Source organism: Pyrus communis, chromosome 7 (assembly GCF_041283825.1).
Source record: "Pyrus communis isolate YQ-2024b chromosome 7, ASM4128382v1, whole genome shotgun sequence".
Lineage (NCBI taxonomy): Eukaryota > Viridiplantae > Streptophyta > Magnoliopsida > Rosales > Rosaceae > Pyrus > Pyrus communis.
Window position 1 is genome coordinate 23,718,631 of NC_142571.1, and position 18,798 is coordinate 23,737,428.

The 18,798-nt window shown below is 38.5% G+C and overlaps 2 protein-coding genes and 1 pseudogene across 3 annotated transcripts; all 3 read right to left on the reverse strand.

The window, feature by feature from the left end:
- Positions 1 to 130: 130 nt before the first annotated feature.
- LOC137733882 (receptor-like protein kinase HERK 1 pseudogene) lies at positions 131 to 3,774 on the reverse strand (annotated as a pseudogene). Its single transcript, XR_015964061.1, has 2 exons — positions 3,282 to 3,774; positions 131 to 3,161 (listed from the first exon to the last, which is right to left on the reverse strand). The product of XR_015964061.1 is annotated as a receptor-like protein kinase HERK 1 pseudogene (transcript).
- Positions 3,775 to 10,690: 6,916 nt separating this feature from the next.
- LOC137735275 (chalcone--flavanone isomerase) lies at positions 10,691 to 14,021 on the reverse strand. The gene is made up of 4 exons (XM_088696620.1): positions 12,424 to 14,021; positions 12,153 to 12,311; positions 11,160 to 11,383; positions 10,691 to 11,080 (listed from the first exon to the last, which is right to left on the reverse strand). Exons 1-4 carry the CDS (start codon positions 12,527 to 12,529, stop codon positions 10,910 to 10,912), a joined length of 660 nt encoding a protein of 219 aa, XP_088552746.1. The 5' UTR covers positions 12,530 to 14,021; the 3' UTR covers positions 10,691 to 10,909.
- Positions 14,022 to 14,380: 359 nt separating this feature from the next.
- On the reverse strand, positions 14,381 to 17,726 carry LOC137734420 (chalcone--flavanone isomerase-like). The gene is made up of 4 exons (XM_068473693.2): positions 17,621 to 17,726; positions 17,343 to 17,501; positions 15,089 to 15,315; positions 14,381 to 14,742 (listed from the first exon to the last, which is right to left on the reverse strand). The coding sequence occupies exons 1-4, from the start codon at positions 17,724 to 17,726 to the stop codon at positions 14,503 to 14,505; spliced, it is 732 nt and encodes a 243-aa protein (XP_068329794.1). The 3' UTR covers positions 14,381 to 14,502.
- Between the last annotated feature and the right edge of the window lie 1,072 nt (positions 17,727 to 18,798).

The following is an 18,798-nucleotide window of genomic DNA, read 5'->3' on the forward strand; positions in this document are numbered from 1 at the left end:
TGCATAAAAAGGACACAACCGATCCTACTAGAAATGAGATGTTAATTCGTTTTCTGCAAAGGAATCATCCATCAGGACATTTTCGTTTGCTTTCTCCGACTCAGGAAAGGAAAAACTCATAACACGAGTGTAGCGTAAAAGCCTTTATTGCTAGAGTTCCAAGCCTTAGAAACAACATCAAACATTTTACAAATAGTGTATATTTATAGACTTGTGAGAACTGACTTGAATCTCACATGGTTCCGTATATTACTCACTCATTCAGGATTTTCACTATCCAAATATTACATGAGAAAAACATAGGAAAAAATAAAACCGAAATTTTTTAGCTTCAGCAGTTTACCTCATGTCCTCTTTCACCATTTGGGCGAAAACCTTGCTCATCGAGAAGCCAGCAAGGTCCCCTGCACTTCCCATGCTAAATTCTGCAACAGATACACTGGTCTCCAGGGGTTTGACATGATCAGCTTGCGAAGATAGCCTGCCGTTACTTCCTTCACTTCCTTCAAGTTGAAGCACAGATTCCAGGTTCCATAGCACATCTCCCACCGTAGGTCGATCAACACCATGTTCCGCCAAGCATTTTGCAATTATTTCTCCGAACTTCCTCAATGACTCCGGCTTTACTTGACCTGCAAGGCAAGGATCTACAATCTCCTCCAACTGCCCTTTATTATGCAACTTCATTGCCCATTCAACCAGATTCACCTTTTCCCTCGGGAGGGAGGGATCAATAACAGGTCTCCCACAAAGGACTTCAAACATCACAACCCCAAATGAGTACACATCCGACTTCTCCGTAAGTTGTTGCCTTGTTAAGTACTGTGGATCAAGATACCCAAAGCTTCCTTTAACCACGGTACTGACATGTGTCTGATCAATCTCAGGGCCGGTTTTTGAAAGCCCGAAATCAGCAACCTTTGCCATAAGATTCTCATCTAGTAGTATATTTGCAGTCTTAACATCACGGTGAATGATCGCCTTTGTAGAGCCAGTATGAAGATAGTGAAGTCCTTTGGCAGCTCCAACACATATTCCAAGCCTTTGCCTCCAACTCAAGCTCGGAAAGTCTGAACCGTAAAGGTAGTCCTTCAGGCTCCCATTTCTCATGTACTCATAAATAATGATCATCTCATTCTGCTCGTCACAGTATCCAATTAATGACACCAGATGACGGTGGCGGAACTGAGACAACATTTCAATTTCTGTCCTGAATTCGGCAAGACCCTGCCTTGATTGAGGAGCTCCTCTCTTGACTGCCACTTTTGTATTGTCCCTTAAAACTCCTTTGTAAACCTTCCCAAAACCACCAACTCCAATAACCAGGTTCTCGCTGAAATTATCTGTGGCCTCCCGAATTGCCACAAAAGGGAAGCGATACCCAATTTTTGAAACAGAAAACATTGCTGTACTGTCGGTGATTTTACTTTCCGTTTCATTCACCACTCCATCTTCTGTATTCGAATGGATGGCGCGCGCTAGTCTTCTTCTTCTTCTGCAAAGCAAGAACAAGACTGCAGCCAACACGATGGCAGAAAATAGTCCAACAGCCAAGCCAGCTATAACAGCAACTTTCATCTTAGAGCTGGCTTTTGAAGAAGAATCCAAGACATCGAGGCTGCTCTTAGGATTACTTATTTTCATGATCTCCAGCCCGTTGAGAAAGACGATAGGATACACAATGTCGGCCCTAGAGGGACCAACACTAACGTTTAGCTTCTCGCTATCAGTTGCCCTAATGACGACATCCATATAATATGGGGCGCCTAAGATATTCGATGTCAGACTTCTAAGATCAAGATTATCAGAAACAGACAACGAATTGATATAAACTTTGAGGATGGAACTTTGAGTATTGTTACTGACTATGTCACAGAAATGAAACCGAACCAGATACTCAAAACCAGGATCAACATCGAAATGCCATGTTAAATTGGCATTAAACAAAGCATCGGTTTTAGTATTATCCAACTTAGTTGCCGTGCCATAGACAGAAGAAGGAGCAACATCTTCTGTTGGCCAGCTCGTGTAATGGACAGCGCTTTCATTTGACACAAATTCTGGAAGACCATTGTGCATCAAGTACAAATCATCAGAAACCCAATGCCTCCGCAAGGTATCATTGAGAGGAGATACTGTTTGATTACCCATGTTCACCCTCACAACTGTCTCTAATGCTTGCCTCCTCAAACTTTGGCGATTTTCCTTTGAACCAATGGTTCTAGCATCCTCAGGAATGATCTTATCCGGTATCGAAACAACTTCCAAGGCATTTACAAAAGCAAATGAGTTGGAGGCAGGAGTAAAAGTGAGAACAAGAGTTTCAGAAGTTACGTTCAAAGAGTATTCCATAACAAAGGAATCGCTCTCCATTCGTAACTCCTTGACAAGGGTGAAAGTTTGAGCAGAGACAGAGAATTTCGCTGTGCTCGAATTGTAGCTCCCATGAACAAAAGGAGAGAAATAGAGGCGAATCCAGTGCCGCCCTTGTTTTGTAATCGGAAATGTGTAAAGGGAGGTTTTGTCAAATATTCGTGCACTTTGGTACAAAACTGAATCAAAGGAGGAAGAGTTGGATTTTGAAATTGCATTGGCTGAAATAGTTTGTGGAGCTGAAAGGAGATTTGATGCAGACTCATCAGATACAAATACACGACCACCAACTGTTACACTGCTCGAAGATCCACAGTTTATCAGATAACTATCTTCAGGATTAAACCCCAATGAAACACAAATCGAAAACAAAATCGAAGTAACCCCTATGAACAATCTGATAGTCCCACCAGCCATCAAAACTAGGATTTAAGTAAAAGAAAAATATGGGATCTTTGGAAACAAAGCTGAGGGTCTTAAAAGCAGAAATTTGGAAAACTGAGATTATAAAACCAAAATTTGCAACTTGCAAGTGGAAAAGTCAGATTACAGAAAGGAAACAGCTTCTCACTAGTGACAGGGGCTCAGATTATAATATGAAATTGATAAAAACTCCTCTCCCATCTCTTTCATGATTTCATCACAACACCAATACAATAAGAACCCAACAAATTAGCCAAAGTGGACCTGAGTTTAGCCACGTTAGCTGGAGCGGTGTGCTCCACCCACCCTTTGTATCCAAGTTCGAATCCCCCCACTGCAGTTTGGATGAACTTAGTGTAATTATCCTATCATTTATCAAAAAACAAAACAAAACAAAATTAGCAATAAAGTAAGCAATAATCAAAAGGGTAAAGCTTTAAACCACCAAATTAAGCAAAAACACCGAAAGGGTAAGCTTGAATCACCTGAAAATATCAAACTTGAAGAAGCAAATCAAGGTTCTTGAATCTGATTAAAACCCAAGTGAGAGAATCAGAAATCAGAAGAGCTCAGTGCTGCCTCACTGCAATGAGCTGCTGAATTATGCTGGTAAAAATAAGTGTGAACACGATAACAACAATGTGGACCAAAACAAAAAACGTGATGCGACCACCATTGACCGGAACAGCCAAACACAGTCGTGTTTTTTTTATCGTTTTTGCTCTACGTGTAGTTTGACAAATTCATGAGATCGGAAGCAAGATCCACGAAATCAGAGTAGGAGAACAAGATGGTGGATAGAGACAAGTCAAGAATGTCTGAACAGAACGTAATTTGATGACAGCTATTATGGGTGGCTCACGTTGTTGGATTACTATATACTGTTGGTCCCATGAGAGAGAGAGAGAGAGAGAGAGAGGGGGGGGGGGGGGGGGGGTGGCGGCCGGGGGAGTTTCGTGAGATGGTTCCTTCTGAGTGGGAATATTGAGTGTCGGGTTTGTTCAAAAGGGAAGATTGATGGGGTCTTGTCGTTGTCAGCTGTTTGTTAATTACGCGTTTTCCACAACCACTTTTGTATCACTGTTTGAGATTGATACAGGATTTTGGTGGGATTCGGACTTGGCGCTGGGCATTGTGAATCTCTGATTGATTGAAGGGCCCAAATGACACTTGGAATGTAAAATATTAGGCTGAAAATCTTGAGTTTGATTCTTCTAAATTTGAACAAGCTCGTACAGTGAGTCGAAATTTTTTTTTATTAATGTAAGTGAGTTTAATTGTTGAGTGTAACATAAAATCTTGTGAGTTTGATTCGTATAGGACAGCTGGTGATTTTTTGTAGTTGGGGAGTCAGATCCTCCCCCCCCCACTCTATGGCTTGATTTTCAATGTTATGTGGTCCTTCTCAACTGTTTAGTGGTGGCTCCACCTTTCCCTGGCGGCCTTGGCTCGTGGGTGTAGCGGACTTGCACTAATTGTAGGTGGTGATGGGTCAATGGATTGGTTTTAATTATTTTAGTTTAGTCCTGGTCTTCTTACAAAATTGCTCTCTAGGGTTCCTAGGTCTTCTTAGGTTTCACTAGGAGAAGCGACTGCTTCGTCTACGGCGATGGCGCCAAGTTACCTTGATTCTGTGTTCGTAGTTTTGCGGGCATAGGTCTCCTACTGATACTATGTGGATGTTGGTCCAACTAATCCAATTTGTTGGAGACATTTTCTGTCAGTGGTTTAAACTGAGTTGCAGCGTGTGGAAATGACTATGGAAGAAATGGTCGAAAGCTTTGCCGCACGGTTGGCGCTCACTGCATGAAATTGTCGAAAGCTTTGTAACCAATCAATTTAGTGGGTTGAAGACCCCCTAGTTGCATATTTTGCCGCATGGTTGACATTTGAGGATAGGTCTTTTATGTTGTGCGGGACACCCTTTTCCCTTCAACCGGAGTGAAATTCCCAGCAAGAGGTTTTATCGAGGCCCAGTATGCACAATATCCTCATTTTGTTTGTATTCTGGATTTGCTTGCAATGAATTATCGTACTTCTCTCAAAGAAAGAAAAAAAAAAAAAAAAATAGTGAACCACAATTTATTAAACTTGCATTACTATAACAACATACATGCAACTAACCAAGGGGCCTTTTTATGTATGTGATAATTAAAATCACCTCTATCTCATTGTTATAGGGTGAAGTTTGTGTTTCACCTCTTATTTTCCATATCGATTTTTTATTTTTCGGATATTTCACGTAAAATATCGACAATTTCATAAATATTTTAAACACTACTTACATGGGACATACTGTAATTCTCAACCATTGATGCATGCAACTTGTTAAATACATGCAATATATATCATTGGTTAGTAATCGTTTACGTGTGCGATTTTCCTCAATAACACTTAATTTGTTTTCTAGTGTTTGTTCTCAAAGAGTTGGCAAAAACCTCAACAAGTCATGCATCTACAGCCCCAAAGGGCAAAAACTTGAACGAAATCCGATTAAGTTTTGGCAAGGTTGTATGATGTTTTGTGATTTATACTTTGAATATTACATAGTAAACAATGGCATGCATTTGTTAAATAGTTTTGCATCGTTAAGTGTTACGTGTTCACAACTAATTCTTGATTCCAAAATCAATATAAAGTTTGGTAAAAGACATGTTGCTCTTATTATAATCCTCTATGTAGATGTGGAAAATAAATATATTGTTCTTTATAAACATTGTTTACTATATATTCTTCGTGTACCATATGAGTTTGTAACAATGTTCTAAGTTGTTAGAATATGTAAACTTTATTATAGAATTCATATAAATTAACGGTTGATATTTGTTTATATAGACATAAACAATTGACATTCGTGTTTAATTTTTATTAAATGAAAAGACTGATGTAAATGTAGAAGACGATTAAAAATAAAGTCCTTTACACGGACATTATTCCAATATTTCAAGTTACGAATAGAAGAAACAAAAAAAATACAGGAAATCAAATTAACGTATGCATAAGAGAGCTTCCCTTGTGTGTCAAATAAGGGAGTGGAAGAGGGAGGAGAACTTTTCGAATCGGCCTCAACTCTTGTGAACAGGTCTGTGGAACACATGAATGAATTCGGATTCTCGCTGGATCCTCTTGTGAAGATCCTGAAGATCCGTAAATCATGTTATTTCATCGTACATCATGCGATCAGAAATTATTTTAAATATTTTTATTTAAAATTAAACACAAACAATACCTGATAAAAACAAACCGCACAATGTACAATTCATAGATTCTCAGGATTCTCACCCAAATGATCTGGAGAGGATCTTGTTGGCACAGGATTCACCTTGTATTTACCGAAATTAGGTGTTACCGTAGACTATTTTTGACAGTTGATATAGATGTCGATGATCCTGGTGTAGTTTGGTCCGTGCAATGTTATTGGTAAAGTAGAGCAAAATGTAAGTCAATTGTTGAGTCGTTTTGGGGAGATCGACGGACATGATGATTGGATTGGCAGGGCTCACTCATTGAATGGAGCCCAGTAGCACCGGATTAGCAGGATTTTTTTGGGGGAGAGGGATTGCTACGGTAGGGACTTGGACGCGGTTTGGTGGGGTTGTTCGGGTGTTCCTTTTCGTTTGCACCTTTCCTCGGTCAATACTTCTGTGTACCAACATAAACTTCCAACTCACTCACACTTTGGGTATGCGAGTGGGCCTGTACAGCGTCATTCGTCCACGAAAGACGCTCAAAACGTATTATTTGCATTCATATCCATTAAAATCGGCTCATGTAGGACACTAATACATAGAGCTTTTTTTGTATTTATCTTGGGTGGACAAGTGACTTGACACGATTTTCTCTCCACAAGAATTTGTCTGATGCTAAAATATATTGTATACACCATCGTAATATAAGCGAATTTTGATTGTTGATCATTATAAATTTCCTATGAATTAATAGTACACACACGAGATTTTGTATCTAATATCTTAGTCAAAATTTAATGAATATATTAGGGTAAGGGCATAAACAACTATTGCATGACCTATATATACTATTTGACCTATCTCTCAACGATTTTTTTTTCTTTTCATAAGATAAATTTTATTATAATCGAATAAAAAGGTTTACATCTTGCGCCAAAATATTAAATAGGAACTCAGGGCCAATACAGTCTCATACAAAGGAACGATCCTCTTTAAACATAAACTTTGTCATCGAGTGAGCAGCACAATTACCCTCTCTAGACACAAAGTCAAACATCACTGACCTCATACTTCGCGCTAGAGTCTCAATGTCACCAAGGATGCATTCAAGGCTGTAGTCATGAGCCAATTCCTTTATCATCATTTGAAAATCACCTTTGCATCAGATTCGATAATCACGTTATCAACTCCATGTTCAATGCAAAACTCCAAAGCTTCACGGATTGCTGAAATGATTATGTGAGGCTCATTTTTATTACATGGTTAAGCTCATATAAATTTTTTGAAACTCATATGAATTTTAATTTTATTGAGTTGTGTAAGATTCTAATAACAATTTGTAATGCATGCAATCCGTCATATCTCTCTTATGTCTATGTTCATTCTATTACAATCTGACACAATGCAACATACGAAAATCAATAATCACTTATTTTGTGTGACAAAGATTCAAAGAACAAAAATGGTTAACTGACATAGGACGTTTGAGCAAATTGTGGATATTAACATGTTGCAGACATTGCTCAGTAGTTTAGCGACCGTTAGAGAGATTAAGAAGTTGAAAATGAATATTGGCTTCGCTAGCCACGAACGATTGAGCAAAGTGTTATTGAAAGCAATTCGACATGTGTCAAATCCAATGGTGAGAGGAAGAAGAGGCTCCAAAATCTCACTAGTAATACAACTTACAACCATTTGAGTCCAAGTAGCTAGCATAGGCAAGATTTGGAATTTGAGGACTAGGTTCACCTTCTTTGGCTTTGTGGTTAGGGTCGGGAATAAGAGGAGAAGGTGTTGAAGATCAACACCAGCCCAATTGGTGTTTGGATTCTAGAAAAGTCTAGCAAATACAAGCAGCAAGCTTGGAAGGTAGAAGCTTCTAGAAGACTTTGTCCAACTGCAAATGAACTAGACCATTCTAGTTCAAATTTGCATGTTAAAGTCGGTGGGCATGCATAATAAGCTAGATAATTCTAGCAAGTTGTAATATTATATGGCTATTAGCCATATGTCGGTGGCATGCATGATTAGTAGCTAGAATGATCTAGCAATGTTTAAAGTCAGCAAACATGCCCTATAAATATGGGTGTGGTGCTAAGTAAGCTTGTAATCAACCAACCAAGTAAGCTTGTAATCAAGCAAGCAAGTGAGAGTGAGAAGAAAGAATAGTCTTGTAAGAGTGTGAGTGCTCTAGAGTTTGTCTCTAGAAAGTGAGTGAGTGTCAGAGCTTCTCAAGAGTGTCTTTGATAGTTTGTGTTGTAATATTTTGTTTGTGTAATACAAGTAATTTGTTTACTTGTATTGTCTTTCCAACACTTGTGTTAGAGTTGAGTACTCTAAGTTTTTCCCCAACAATTGGTATCAGAGCGGTACGATTAGGGACCGTCTCTATTAAAGCTTTTGAGAATCGTGAGAAGTTTAGTACTTTGCAAGATTATTCATTAATCTTGTTCGGCTTATCGAAGCTCTGCCGACACGATGGGAGATCTTCAAGTTGTTGGAGTAATCAGAAGTTGAACAACAAAAATTACAACACGTGGGCGACGTGTATGAAGTCTTACCTACAAGGCCAAGATCTTTAGGATGTCGTCGGCGGTAATGAAGTTACGCAACTAGAAGAAGACACCAGCGACGCTTTGAGGAAGTGGAAGATCAAGGCAGGTAAGGCCATGTTTACCTTAAAAACTACAGTTGAAGATGACATGTTGGAGCACATACGGAAGGCCAAGACACCGAAAGAAGCGTAGGACACCTTTGCCACACTCTTTTCAAAGAGGAACGATATAAGACTGCAGCTTCTCGAGAACGAGCTATTATCAGTGGCCCAAAGGGACATGACAATTGCGCAGTATTTCCACAACGTAAAGTCTATTTGCCATGAAATTTCTGAATTAGATCCTAGTGCTGCCATTGCAGAATCCAAGATAAAAAGAATAATTATCCATGGATTGAGACCTGAATATCGAGGCTTCGTTGCCGTTGTACAGGGATGGCCGACCCAACCATCACTTGTTGAGTTCGAGAATTTGCTTGCCGATCAAGAAGCTTTGGCAAAGCAAATGGGAGGGTTCGCGTTAAGAGGTGAGGAGGAAGAGCTCTACACCAAAAGTAAAGGCAGCTTTAAGCAGCGTGCTGGTGGTGGATCTAAAAGAAATGGTGACAAGGGAAAAGGTCATCAAGGAGGATGGAGTTCTCGGCCAGAGGGAGCTCCGAAGTATCACGGCAACCATGGTCAGTCCCAGAATAATAAAAGATTTGAGGGCAAGTGTTACAATTGTGGAAAGAATGGCCATATGGCGAATGATTGCTGGTTCAAAAGGCCTGTAGAAAGTAACGTCGCCAACTCAGAGAAGAAAATTGAAGATGATTGGGATGTCGTTGCGTCTCTAGCTATGGAGGAAGAATGAGACGCAAAAGCATCTTCTTGCTGGTCCTCAGAAAAGGAGGTGTTGCCTGATTCAAGAGAGATAGAAGATAAGTTACAGCAAAAGATGGGGGAGCAAATTGTTCGAATCTAGTCGAGACCAGATGAGTATGAGGATTCGCTTGATGGTGATGATGTTGAGCAAGCAGTGCCCCAAAACCCTTGGCAAGCTGACATATATCAACAACCAGAAGAAGATAGACTTAGTGAAGTGGAAGTATTAACTCCACAATCACAACTAAGGAGATCAACAAGAATCAGGAAGCAAAATCCTAAATACGCAAACGCAGCTATAGAAAAAGAAACAGTTGAACCTGAGTGCTTCAAAGTTGGGAGAAGAGGTCACTGCAGTAGAGCTAAATCAAGCTTGGAATCTAGTGCCAAAACGAATAGATGTGAAACCCATATCATGCAACTGGGTGTGTAAGACAAAGCTTCGTCGTCAACTCGACATGAAGGAAAGAATGAGCTGGTGTTGAGGGGGAGTGTTGAAGATCAACACCAGCCCAATTGGTGTTTGGATTCTAGAAAAGTCTAGCAAATACAAGCAGCAAGCTTGGAAGGTAGAAGCTTCTAGAAGACTTTGTCCAGCTGCAAATGAACTAGACCATTCTAGTTCAAATTTGCATGTTAAAGTCGGTGGGCATGCATAATAAGCTAGATAATTCTAGCAAGTTGTAATATTATATGGCTATTAGCCATATGTCGGGTGGCATGCATGATTAGTAGCTAGAATGATCTCGCAATGTTTAAAGTTGGCAAACATGCCCTATAAATATGGGTGTGGTGCTAAGTAAGCTTGTAATCAACCAACCAAGTAAGCTTGTAATCAAGCAAGCAAGTGAGAGTGAGAAGAAAGAATAGTCTTGTAAGAGTGTGAGTGCTCTAGAGTTTGTCTCTAGAAAGTGAGTGAGTGTTATAGCTTCTCAAGAGTGTCTTTGATAGTTTGTGTTGTAATATTTTGTTTGTGTAATACAAGTAATTTGTTTACTTGTATTGTCTTTCTAACACTTGTGTTAGAGTTGAGTACTCTAAGTTTTTCCCCAACAGAAGGAAGGGTGAGAGCCATCAATAAATTTCCAGAGAGCATGGCGAACAAGGTAGGAGTTTTTCTGGCGAAGCCGGGGAAGGTAATTGGTTTCAGTGAGTTTGACGAAGTGAGAAGTTTGAGGACCGTGAAGAGAGTGGACGCCATGGAAGAGAAGACGCAGGTAAAACTACGAGTCGTTTTTTTTGAATTTTTGGTTAGACCCGGCGAACTGGTGTGACAATAAGAAAGATATAACAAAACAATACTGTTATTTCTCATAAAAACATGATCGTTCTCTTTAAATCAAACAAGACATAGCACTTTCCTCTAGCTTCATAGATTGTATGTAAATAACTCACTAAATAAAGAACGGTAATCACTCCCAAGTTTTATTTCTCCTCTCTCAGTTTTCATGCCTCCACTGCAACCACCTTTACCTTGATTTCCAATTTTTCATTTCCGGCTTCCGTATCATTTACACCCGTTCAACAGTTCGGATAACCTCGCGGCCAAACTTCGCTTTGCTGCAGGGGAAACACCGTGCTTTCCCACGATCGACTCTAGAACTGCCTCGGAAAGTAGTTTGTTTTCTATCACCGCATTTGCAGCTTCTGGCACGGATGCATCTTTGGAGAAGCAAATCTGTGGTGAAAGAGAAGCAAAGAGGTCAAAACTCCGATGTAAACTACACGGTTAACCATTGAGAAGTAGGATTACTAACCGTGAGTGATCCTTTCGGAGATTGTGTGAAGAGAATAGAGGCGCCCGGTGGGAAGTTTTGATCTTTGAAGACCTCAATGAACTTTTCAATGGCTTTGCCTTCTGCATCAGTGTAAATTCCCACCGACTTCCAAAAGGCAACGCAATTCTCCGAAACTTTCTCAGAGTATTGCTGGCCCGTCAGTGGCAGTATCATTGTCACCTGAATGAACTTCTCAAACGGACCTACAAAGGGATAGCGAAGATCATAATCCGTGCTATAAAACTTTAGTCATATCTACAGTATCATCATATCTGGAAAATAGCACTAAACCTTCAGCGATTCATTTATTCTAAGTGGCATACACAAATTTATGAAATTAGAATGTAATTTATATTGGTATCTGAGAGAACGGCGAGGTATAGGATTGCCTAGGTTTGGCATGACTACCGATTCACCGAATACCGATTATTGTAAAACGGCTCCGCCATAAGATGCAGGGCATGAGTACTATGTATTTTCATGCCTAGTAAAGAGGATTTTCACACTTTCAATAGACTAAAAAAGATATACGGAACTATGTTATCGACATACTAAAAAATCTCTCATAACTATAAGGTCGAACATTAATAAATTTTGCTCCAAAAAAGTCAAAGAATGTTATTTGATTCAAGTCATATTCTCAATCAATCTAGAATCTTCGATAGACCGAAAAAGTTAAGGGTTAAAAGTTAAATTAAACTCTAAATTTTACTTAATCGCATATATTCAAAAGTCAAAAGGTTTTGACTTTGTGTCTTTGTATGACTCTAAAACTAAAGTGGGACCCACGCATCCTTAACGGTCAACGATTTCAAAAAAAAAAAAAAAAAGAATTCAGTTTTCGGGTTCACCAAAGCATGCAATTCAATTTCTTTGCTAATTATAACACGAGAAGGTAACAAACTTTGCAACGGTAACTAGAATTTACTGTCAAATTCGAACAGTAGTCAAACAGCTAAGAAACCCGTTTACCTGTAACGATGTCCCTGAAGAACTCAACGGACTCCGACAACTCCTCGGCGGTCTTACCCTTCCACTTAACGGCTAGCAGAGGCACGGCGTTATCCTCCAAGTACACTCCGATCGCCGTGAACTTCACGAAGGTGCCCTGAATCTCCAGCCCCCTCACCCCTGTGCACGTACGTTAACAAGCAAACACAGCCAAATAAAAACCAAAAGCAACAAACAATGAGAATCACGGATGTATATTTTGCATTGCGCCAGAAGTGCCAAGTTTACAAACCTGCGCCGCCGAGGAACAAAGTGTTGGAGGAGCCCGGAGGGTTGACGGACGGTGGAAACGCAGTGGCCTCGACCTGGAGTCCAGCGAGCGATGGTGGTGGAGCCATTTGATAATTTATATATTGTGCAGAGAGAGAGATGGGGTTAGCTGTCGGGAACGGTGGGTTTAAATAGAGGTGGTAATTGGTCGGTCCACTGAGTAATGGGAGGAGGTTTGATGAGTAAGAAGAGGCAGGTGGGAGTGTTAAAAAACGTGGAGGGTGTTTCACCGGCCCCTCAAGGGAAGGCGGGGGAGTGTCGACGAGCTGGTATTCTGGTACCAACTACCCTTAGGTTGTTTTTCCCGGAAAAAAAAAAAGAGGAGGAAAAAGTCAACAGAAGACAAAATATGACCATAAAATATTTAACAAAGTGGAGAAATAAACCCGTTTACATATGCATCGCAAGTATTTGACTTGAAGGATTCGAATTCTCCGGAGAATGACGTATAATTACAATACTTGTAAAATAAGGAATCCCATTAGGGTTTAATTTAATCAAAAGAAGATAGAAAGATTGATCAAATCCAAAAGAACAACCTAACAGACAGAGTCTTGATCAAGACCCAAAACAAATAAATAAGATGATAAGTACAAGTTTTTCAATAATCCGAACAATACAAGTATTTTAAATTTTCTTTTAAAGGTCATTCGTTAAGAGACTGATACATAATTTTCTAATTAAACTTCTTTATGGATGATTTGGAATTAAGACTCTATAGATTGATAGTTCGAGCTATAACGCTTCACATTTGTTGAAATAAAATATGGCCATTTATACACTACTGGAAAACCTATCTTTAATTAATCCCAGTAGTTAATAGCATATTCTCTTAAAAATGCTATGAAATACTCCTTTATAACATTTAATACTATAATTTTTTTTTTTTGACAAACAAAATTATTTACACTAAAGGATGAAAAATTGGACTAAACCTCAAAATGGGCTAGCAATTAATTCCATAAGAATATAATGTTATTAAAAAGGGAGAATAAATGAAATAAACACGCTACATTAATAAATGAAATTGGTTCAATTTTGTTTAAAACAAACATCATATTTATATAACAAGGAAAAAAAAATAAAGTCGATTGAAAAAAAAACAAAAACTATCATATTTTTATAAGAAGGAAAAAATAAAGTCAATTAAAAACCAAAAGCTCCTCGCGTAGAATTCGATCATCACATATGCGGCTCTCACTCTCTTATCGAGCTATGAAATGGCAGATTCTTCGAGTCTTGATTCCATAATATTCTTTATCGACGATACTATGACCTTGATTCCACATACCACAATCTGCATCTCCAATTGGTTATACATTCCACAATTTGCATCTCCGATTCTTCAAGCTTGATTCCGCAATCGGCATTCCCGATCCTTCGAGCTTGATTTCACAGTCTGCATCTTGATTCTTCGAGCTTGACTTCAAAATCTCCATCTCCTATGAATGCAATTCATGTAGGATCTTAAAACAATCATATGGTTGTGGCTGTGGAGTAGTTCGATTCCTAATTCTCAAGTATGACTGCAAGTTTGACCACTATTTTGCTTGATGTTGCAAATGCAGTGATGGTTTGCTTTGTTCATATGACATTGTCCGTTTCATGATGTCTTAATCAATATGATTGTATGTGATGTGATGAATTTATAGGATAATTAAACTTTCTTCCTTTTAAGGCTGATCTACTTATTAGTACTCCATGTAGGTACTAAATATCATATTTATGACGAATCGTTGATTTAATTAAGTATATTTAAATGATTAAACAATCACCTATTCAAATATTTTTCTGCATGAATAATCTCCAAATGAAGATTAAAAGACTGAATGATTCGATTATAAATTTTTTACAGTGAAGATACATTATTACAAATGGGAGAATTAACGCATCCCCAAATGGAGAATGCAATCATTTAGCTAACACACCCATAAAAAATTTATTTATTACATTAAACAAAACAAACCATGACATGATAACAAACAAGAAACAACTTTTCTGATTTTGAGGGGACATAACATAGCTAGTGAGAGCCATTTTTTCATTTCTCTTCTCTCTGATCAGTTGCCCCAACCTCAACTTGGTTTGTGGCCTTTCCAACCCCCAACAGTTCAGGCTTCTCAGTCAACAAATCCGATAACCTCTCGGCCAAGCTTTGCCTTGCCGCTGGCGAAACACCGTGCTTTCCGATGATCGACTCCAGAATTGCCTCTCCGAGTAGTTTATTCTCCATCACCTTGTTCCCCACTTGTGGGATGGATCCATCTTTCGAGAAGCTAATCTGTAGCAGTACGTACAGTGAAGACTATTATACATGAACCCTTATTGCTAATTAATTAAGGAAATTTTTATTAGCACTCCAAAAATCTCGTTCTACATTCCAAACTTTCTATATTTGGAAAGAAAAATACACTTGTGAAGAGTGTAGAATGAGATTTTTGAAGTGTCAATAACACTTCCCTTAATTAATCAAGATTATATATGCACACTCAGGGATTCTTAGCTTGGTTAGTTAAGAGCATTCGTTTCAGCACTCGAGGTTTCAAATTCGATCTCACACTTCTGTTGTATAATAAAATATATAAAGATAAAAAAAGAATATATATGCGTACGTAAGTTCTAGTTACTGTTAATGAGTCATGTGGTGGTGATTGAACGAAAGAGACAGAGGAGCCAGGAGGAAAGGTTTGATCTTTGAAGACCTCTAGGAACGTTTCAATGGCTTTGGCTTCTTCGCCGCTGTAAAATCCGGCTGATTTCCAAGAGGCAATGCAATTCTCTGCAACTTTCTCTGAGTACTGCCGGCCAGTTAAGTGCTGTATGAACGTCACCTGTGTGAATTTCTCAAATGGACCTACGTAAAAGATGGTGCAGATCACATATTAAATTGCAACTAGATAATATATATTATGCTCAAGGCCAAATACATGGATATTTTAATACCCTTATGTTATCTATTAATTATACTACATTATGGAGTTCCAAATCCAATACCAGAATTTTTTTTTTTCTTCCGAAATTTGGGTCAGATTGCAGATTCTCTGTGGAACTTGGGACTGATCAGACACTTCAAATCAATCTTATTTATATTTAATTTTGATCTCATCTGTTTGCGTTCTCATCCAAAGTATTAAACAAATCATGTCAATAAATGAAATTAAAAAATAAATAAATAAAAGATTTTTCTGACACACATTATTCGAACGCAGCGTCTAGAAAAGAATTCTTGTTTGGACAAAAAACTTTAAGATCATAAAAATTTGAAAATAACGGAGTTTTATTTTTTATAATTTATAAATTTTCTTGTTTGGATTAACATAAAAGAACAATATAAGTTGAATATGGAATTTGTTATTTTTAAACTCTTACTCAAAGAAATTTGGAATTGACACCTATTTACATACAGTTTTTTAGCTAAAATGGTCCCTCAGATTTGCATAACAAATCATTTTGGTCCCCGAGATTGAAAATAAATATAAATTGTCTTTGAGATTGTCCACCATCCATTATTTTGGTCATTCCGTTAAAAACTGTTAAGTGTCCCGGAGCTCTTGGCCAGAAGTTTAGGCAATTTTTAAATCTTCATAACTCAATCGTTTCTTAACCAAATTCGACTCATAATATATCAAAATGAAGATAGGAAAGTATAGAACAAGATTATACCTATTTGGAAGCCCAATGGTTGCCGGAGATGGCCAGAAAATAGCCGGTGATTAGTCCACGGAAAAACTGGAAAACTCGCCGGAAACTGGGTAAATTTTAAATGTTCATAACTTCTTCAATCCTCAACGAAATCGAGTGATTCAAAAACAAAAATCATACTTCTTGACGAGACAAAGAGAATGGTACCTTTTTTTGATGGCTAACTCGCCGTGGTTTAGTCGGAAAATGGCTCGAAAGTGGCTAACTCAACAACCAAGCAGCCACTTTCGAGCCATTTTCCGGCCAAACCACGGTGAGTTAGCTTTTGAAAAAGGTACCATTCTCTTCATCTAGTCAAGAAGTATTATTTTTATTTTTGAATCACTCGATTTCATTGAGTATTGAAGAAGTTATGAATGTTTAAAGTTTATTTAGTTTCTGGCGAGTATTCCAATTTTCCCACTGATCAATCACCTTTCAGGTTATTTTCCGACCATATCCGGCAACCATTGTGCCTCCAAATAGGTATAATCTTGTTCTACACTTTCCTATCTTTATTTTGATATATTATGAGTCGAATTTGGTTAAGAAACGATTGAGTTACAAAGCTTTGAAAATTACCCAAACTTCCGGCCAAAAGCTCCGGAACCTTTAACGAAGTTTTTAACGGAATGACCAAAATAATGGATGGTGGACAATCTCAGGGATCATTTCTATTGATTTTCAATCTCAGGGACCAAAATGATGTGTTATGCAAATCTCAGGGACCATTTTGGATAAAAAGCCTTTACATAATATTTAAACTTGGGAAGTGAATGTCCAAAATTTCAAGTTTTTATTTTTTTTATTTTTTATTTTCCTTCTGCACGCAGAAATTCTAAATTTCTATGTTTATGAATCCAAACAAGAGAATTGATGCATATCAATTTATAAATGTTAACTTTTATTAAAATTCTAAGTTTATTTCTCTTATCCAAACATAGTGTTAGAAAGTAATCCACAATTTTTTTTTAACAACATATATTGGGTATTTCTATTCACATACTTATTTTTACTTCTCACACACTCATCTCAATTTTCGACCGTTAAATCGAATGAATTGAAGAAGATCAATAGTAAAAATTAAAAAGAAGTGTGAGAGATAGAAAGAGTGTCAATAGCATTTTCCTACATATTTATGCCACCGTAGGGTACTGCTAAACCTTTGTTCTAAGCTAGACTAGCTAGTCATATATTTACCTGTGACGACGTCCTTGAAGAACTTGACGGAGTTCGCCAGCTCTTGGGCCGTCTTGCCCTTCCACTTGACAGCAAGGACAGGCACGGCGTTGTCCTCTAAGTACACCCCGATCACTGTGAACTTCACCAACTTGCCCTCGATCGGCAGACCCCTCACCCCTGCGCACGTTAGCACATGCAAAGTACAGTACCTTTAATGTATACTCAAAAGCATGCAAACCCAATAAACTATCATTAGTTCCTTTATCATCAAATTAATCGAACAGTTAATTAAGAACCTGTGCCGCCAAGGAAGAGGATGTTGGCGGAGCCGGGAGGCTTGGTGGTCGACAGAAACGTCGTCGTTTCAACCTGAACTGGGGTGACTGAGGGTAGTGAGGTCATTGAATACTGGTTTTCTTCTTTTGGCAAACCTTAAAATGTTTAATTTCGTTTCGATGGTGAGTGTTTAAACGGTAGGAACGAGGTGTGTGTTTTTATAGAGCCTGAAGGGCGTGATTAACGTGAGTCCGCCCTTTACAGTTTGTACTGCATCGATAACGCTAAGCTTAATTATTAATTAGAATTTAAAACTCCATGACGACCATGAGAGGTGTGTGCAGGTGTACTGGCTCCATAATCCGTGCATGAGTCACAGGTGTTGAGCAGAAGCTACATCTAACGGCCACCTTAAATTATCAAGATGACAGTGTTTCGATATTTCAAATCAAACACAATAAAATCATGTGAACACGTAAAACTATAACTCTTTCTAGCGCACTATTTAATAATGTGAGTTTTACCATTGTTTGTGAGGAACACTTATATTAAAGAACATGTCAGAACACACATATCAGTTTTTTTTTTTGTCAAACAACTAAATTTCATTAAAGATAAAACACACTAATACAAAGTGAGATTAGTTCAAAGATAGTCCACAACACAGTAAAAGTGCAATCCATTACAAAGGTAAAGGAAACAAGTTGAGCCCAAGACAAAGCCTAAACTAAAAACCCTAGATCTGGAAACGAGAAACAGCCGCTTCCACCAAAACAGCCGCACCACCATCGCCAAGTTGCCACTATTGGTAAGAAGAACCAACGAACTAAAAGAAAAAACGAAAAATGGGCGTGGGCAAGCTAAGGCACGCCTCCAACCGAAGTCCATAAATGAAGAGCATAAGGAGCCGAATAGTTGAACCAAGTGGGCAGGAGCTTGCGATTGGGAACAACAATTTGGGAAGGAAAAAGCCTGAAACTCAAATCTGCAACAAGATTGCCAAATATTGAGACAAAACTCAAAGAAATTGTGACAAAGCTTAACGAAAATGAGACAAGCGCAAAGCAAAACAACCAGAAAACAGGGCCCAAAGAAAAAGAAAAGGAAGAAGATGGGGCTTAGGGAAGAAGGAAAAGAGGAAAAAGGAAGGAGGATATGAGGTTGCTACTGACCCCACTCAAGAGGAAGGGCCGGTAGC

Coding starts and splice junctions, on each gene's coding strand:
- LOC137735275 (XM_088696620.1), bottom strand. CDS start 12,529: ATGGCTCCACCACCATCGCTCGCTGGACTCCAGGTCGAGGCCACTGCG. Junction 11,384..12,152: donor CTTCAGGGACATCGTTACAG/GTAAACGGGTTT, acceptor ATCCCTTTGTAG/GTCCGTTTGAGAAGTTCATT. Junction 11,081..11,159: donor CTCCGAAAGGATCACTCACG/GTTAGTAATCCT, acceptor CTTTCACCACAG/ATTTGCTTCTCCAAAGATGC.
- LOC137734420 (XM_068473693.2), bottom strand. CDS start 17,726: ATGACCTCACTACCCTCAGTCACCCCAGTTCAGGTTGAAACGACGACG. Junction 15,316..17,342: donor CTTCAAGGACGTCGTCACAG/GTAAATATATGA, acceptor TCTTTTACGTAG/GTCCATTTGAGAAATTCACA. Junction 14,743..15,088: donor CACCACATGACTCATTAACA/GTAACTAGAACT, acceptor GTACTGCTACAG/ATTAGCTTCTCGAAAGATGG.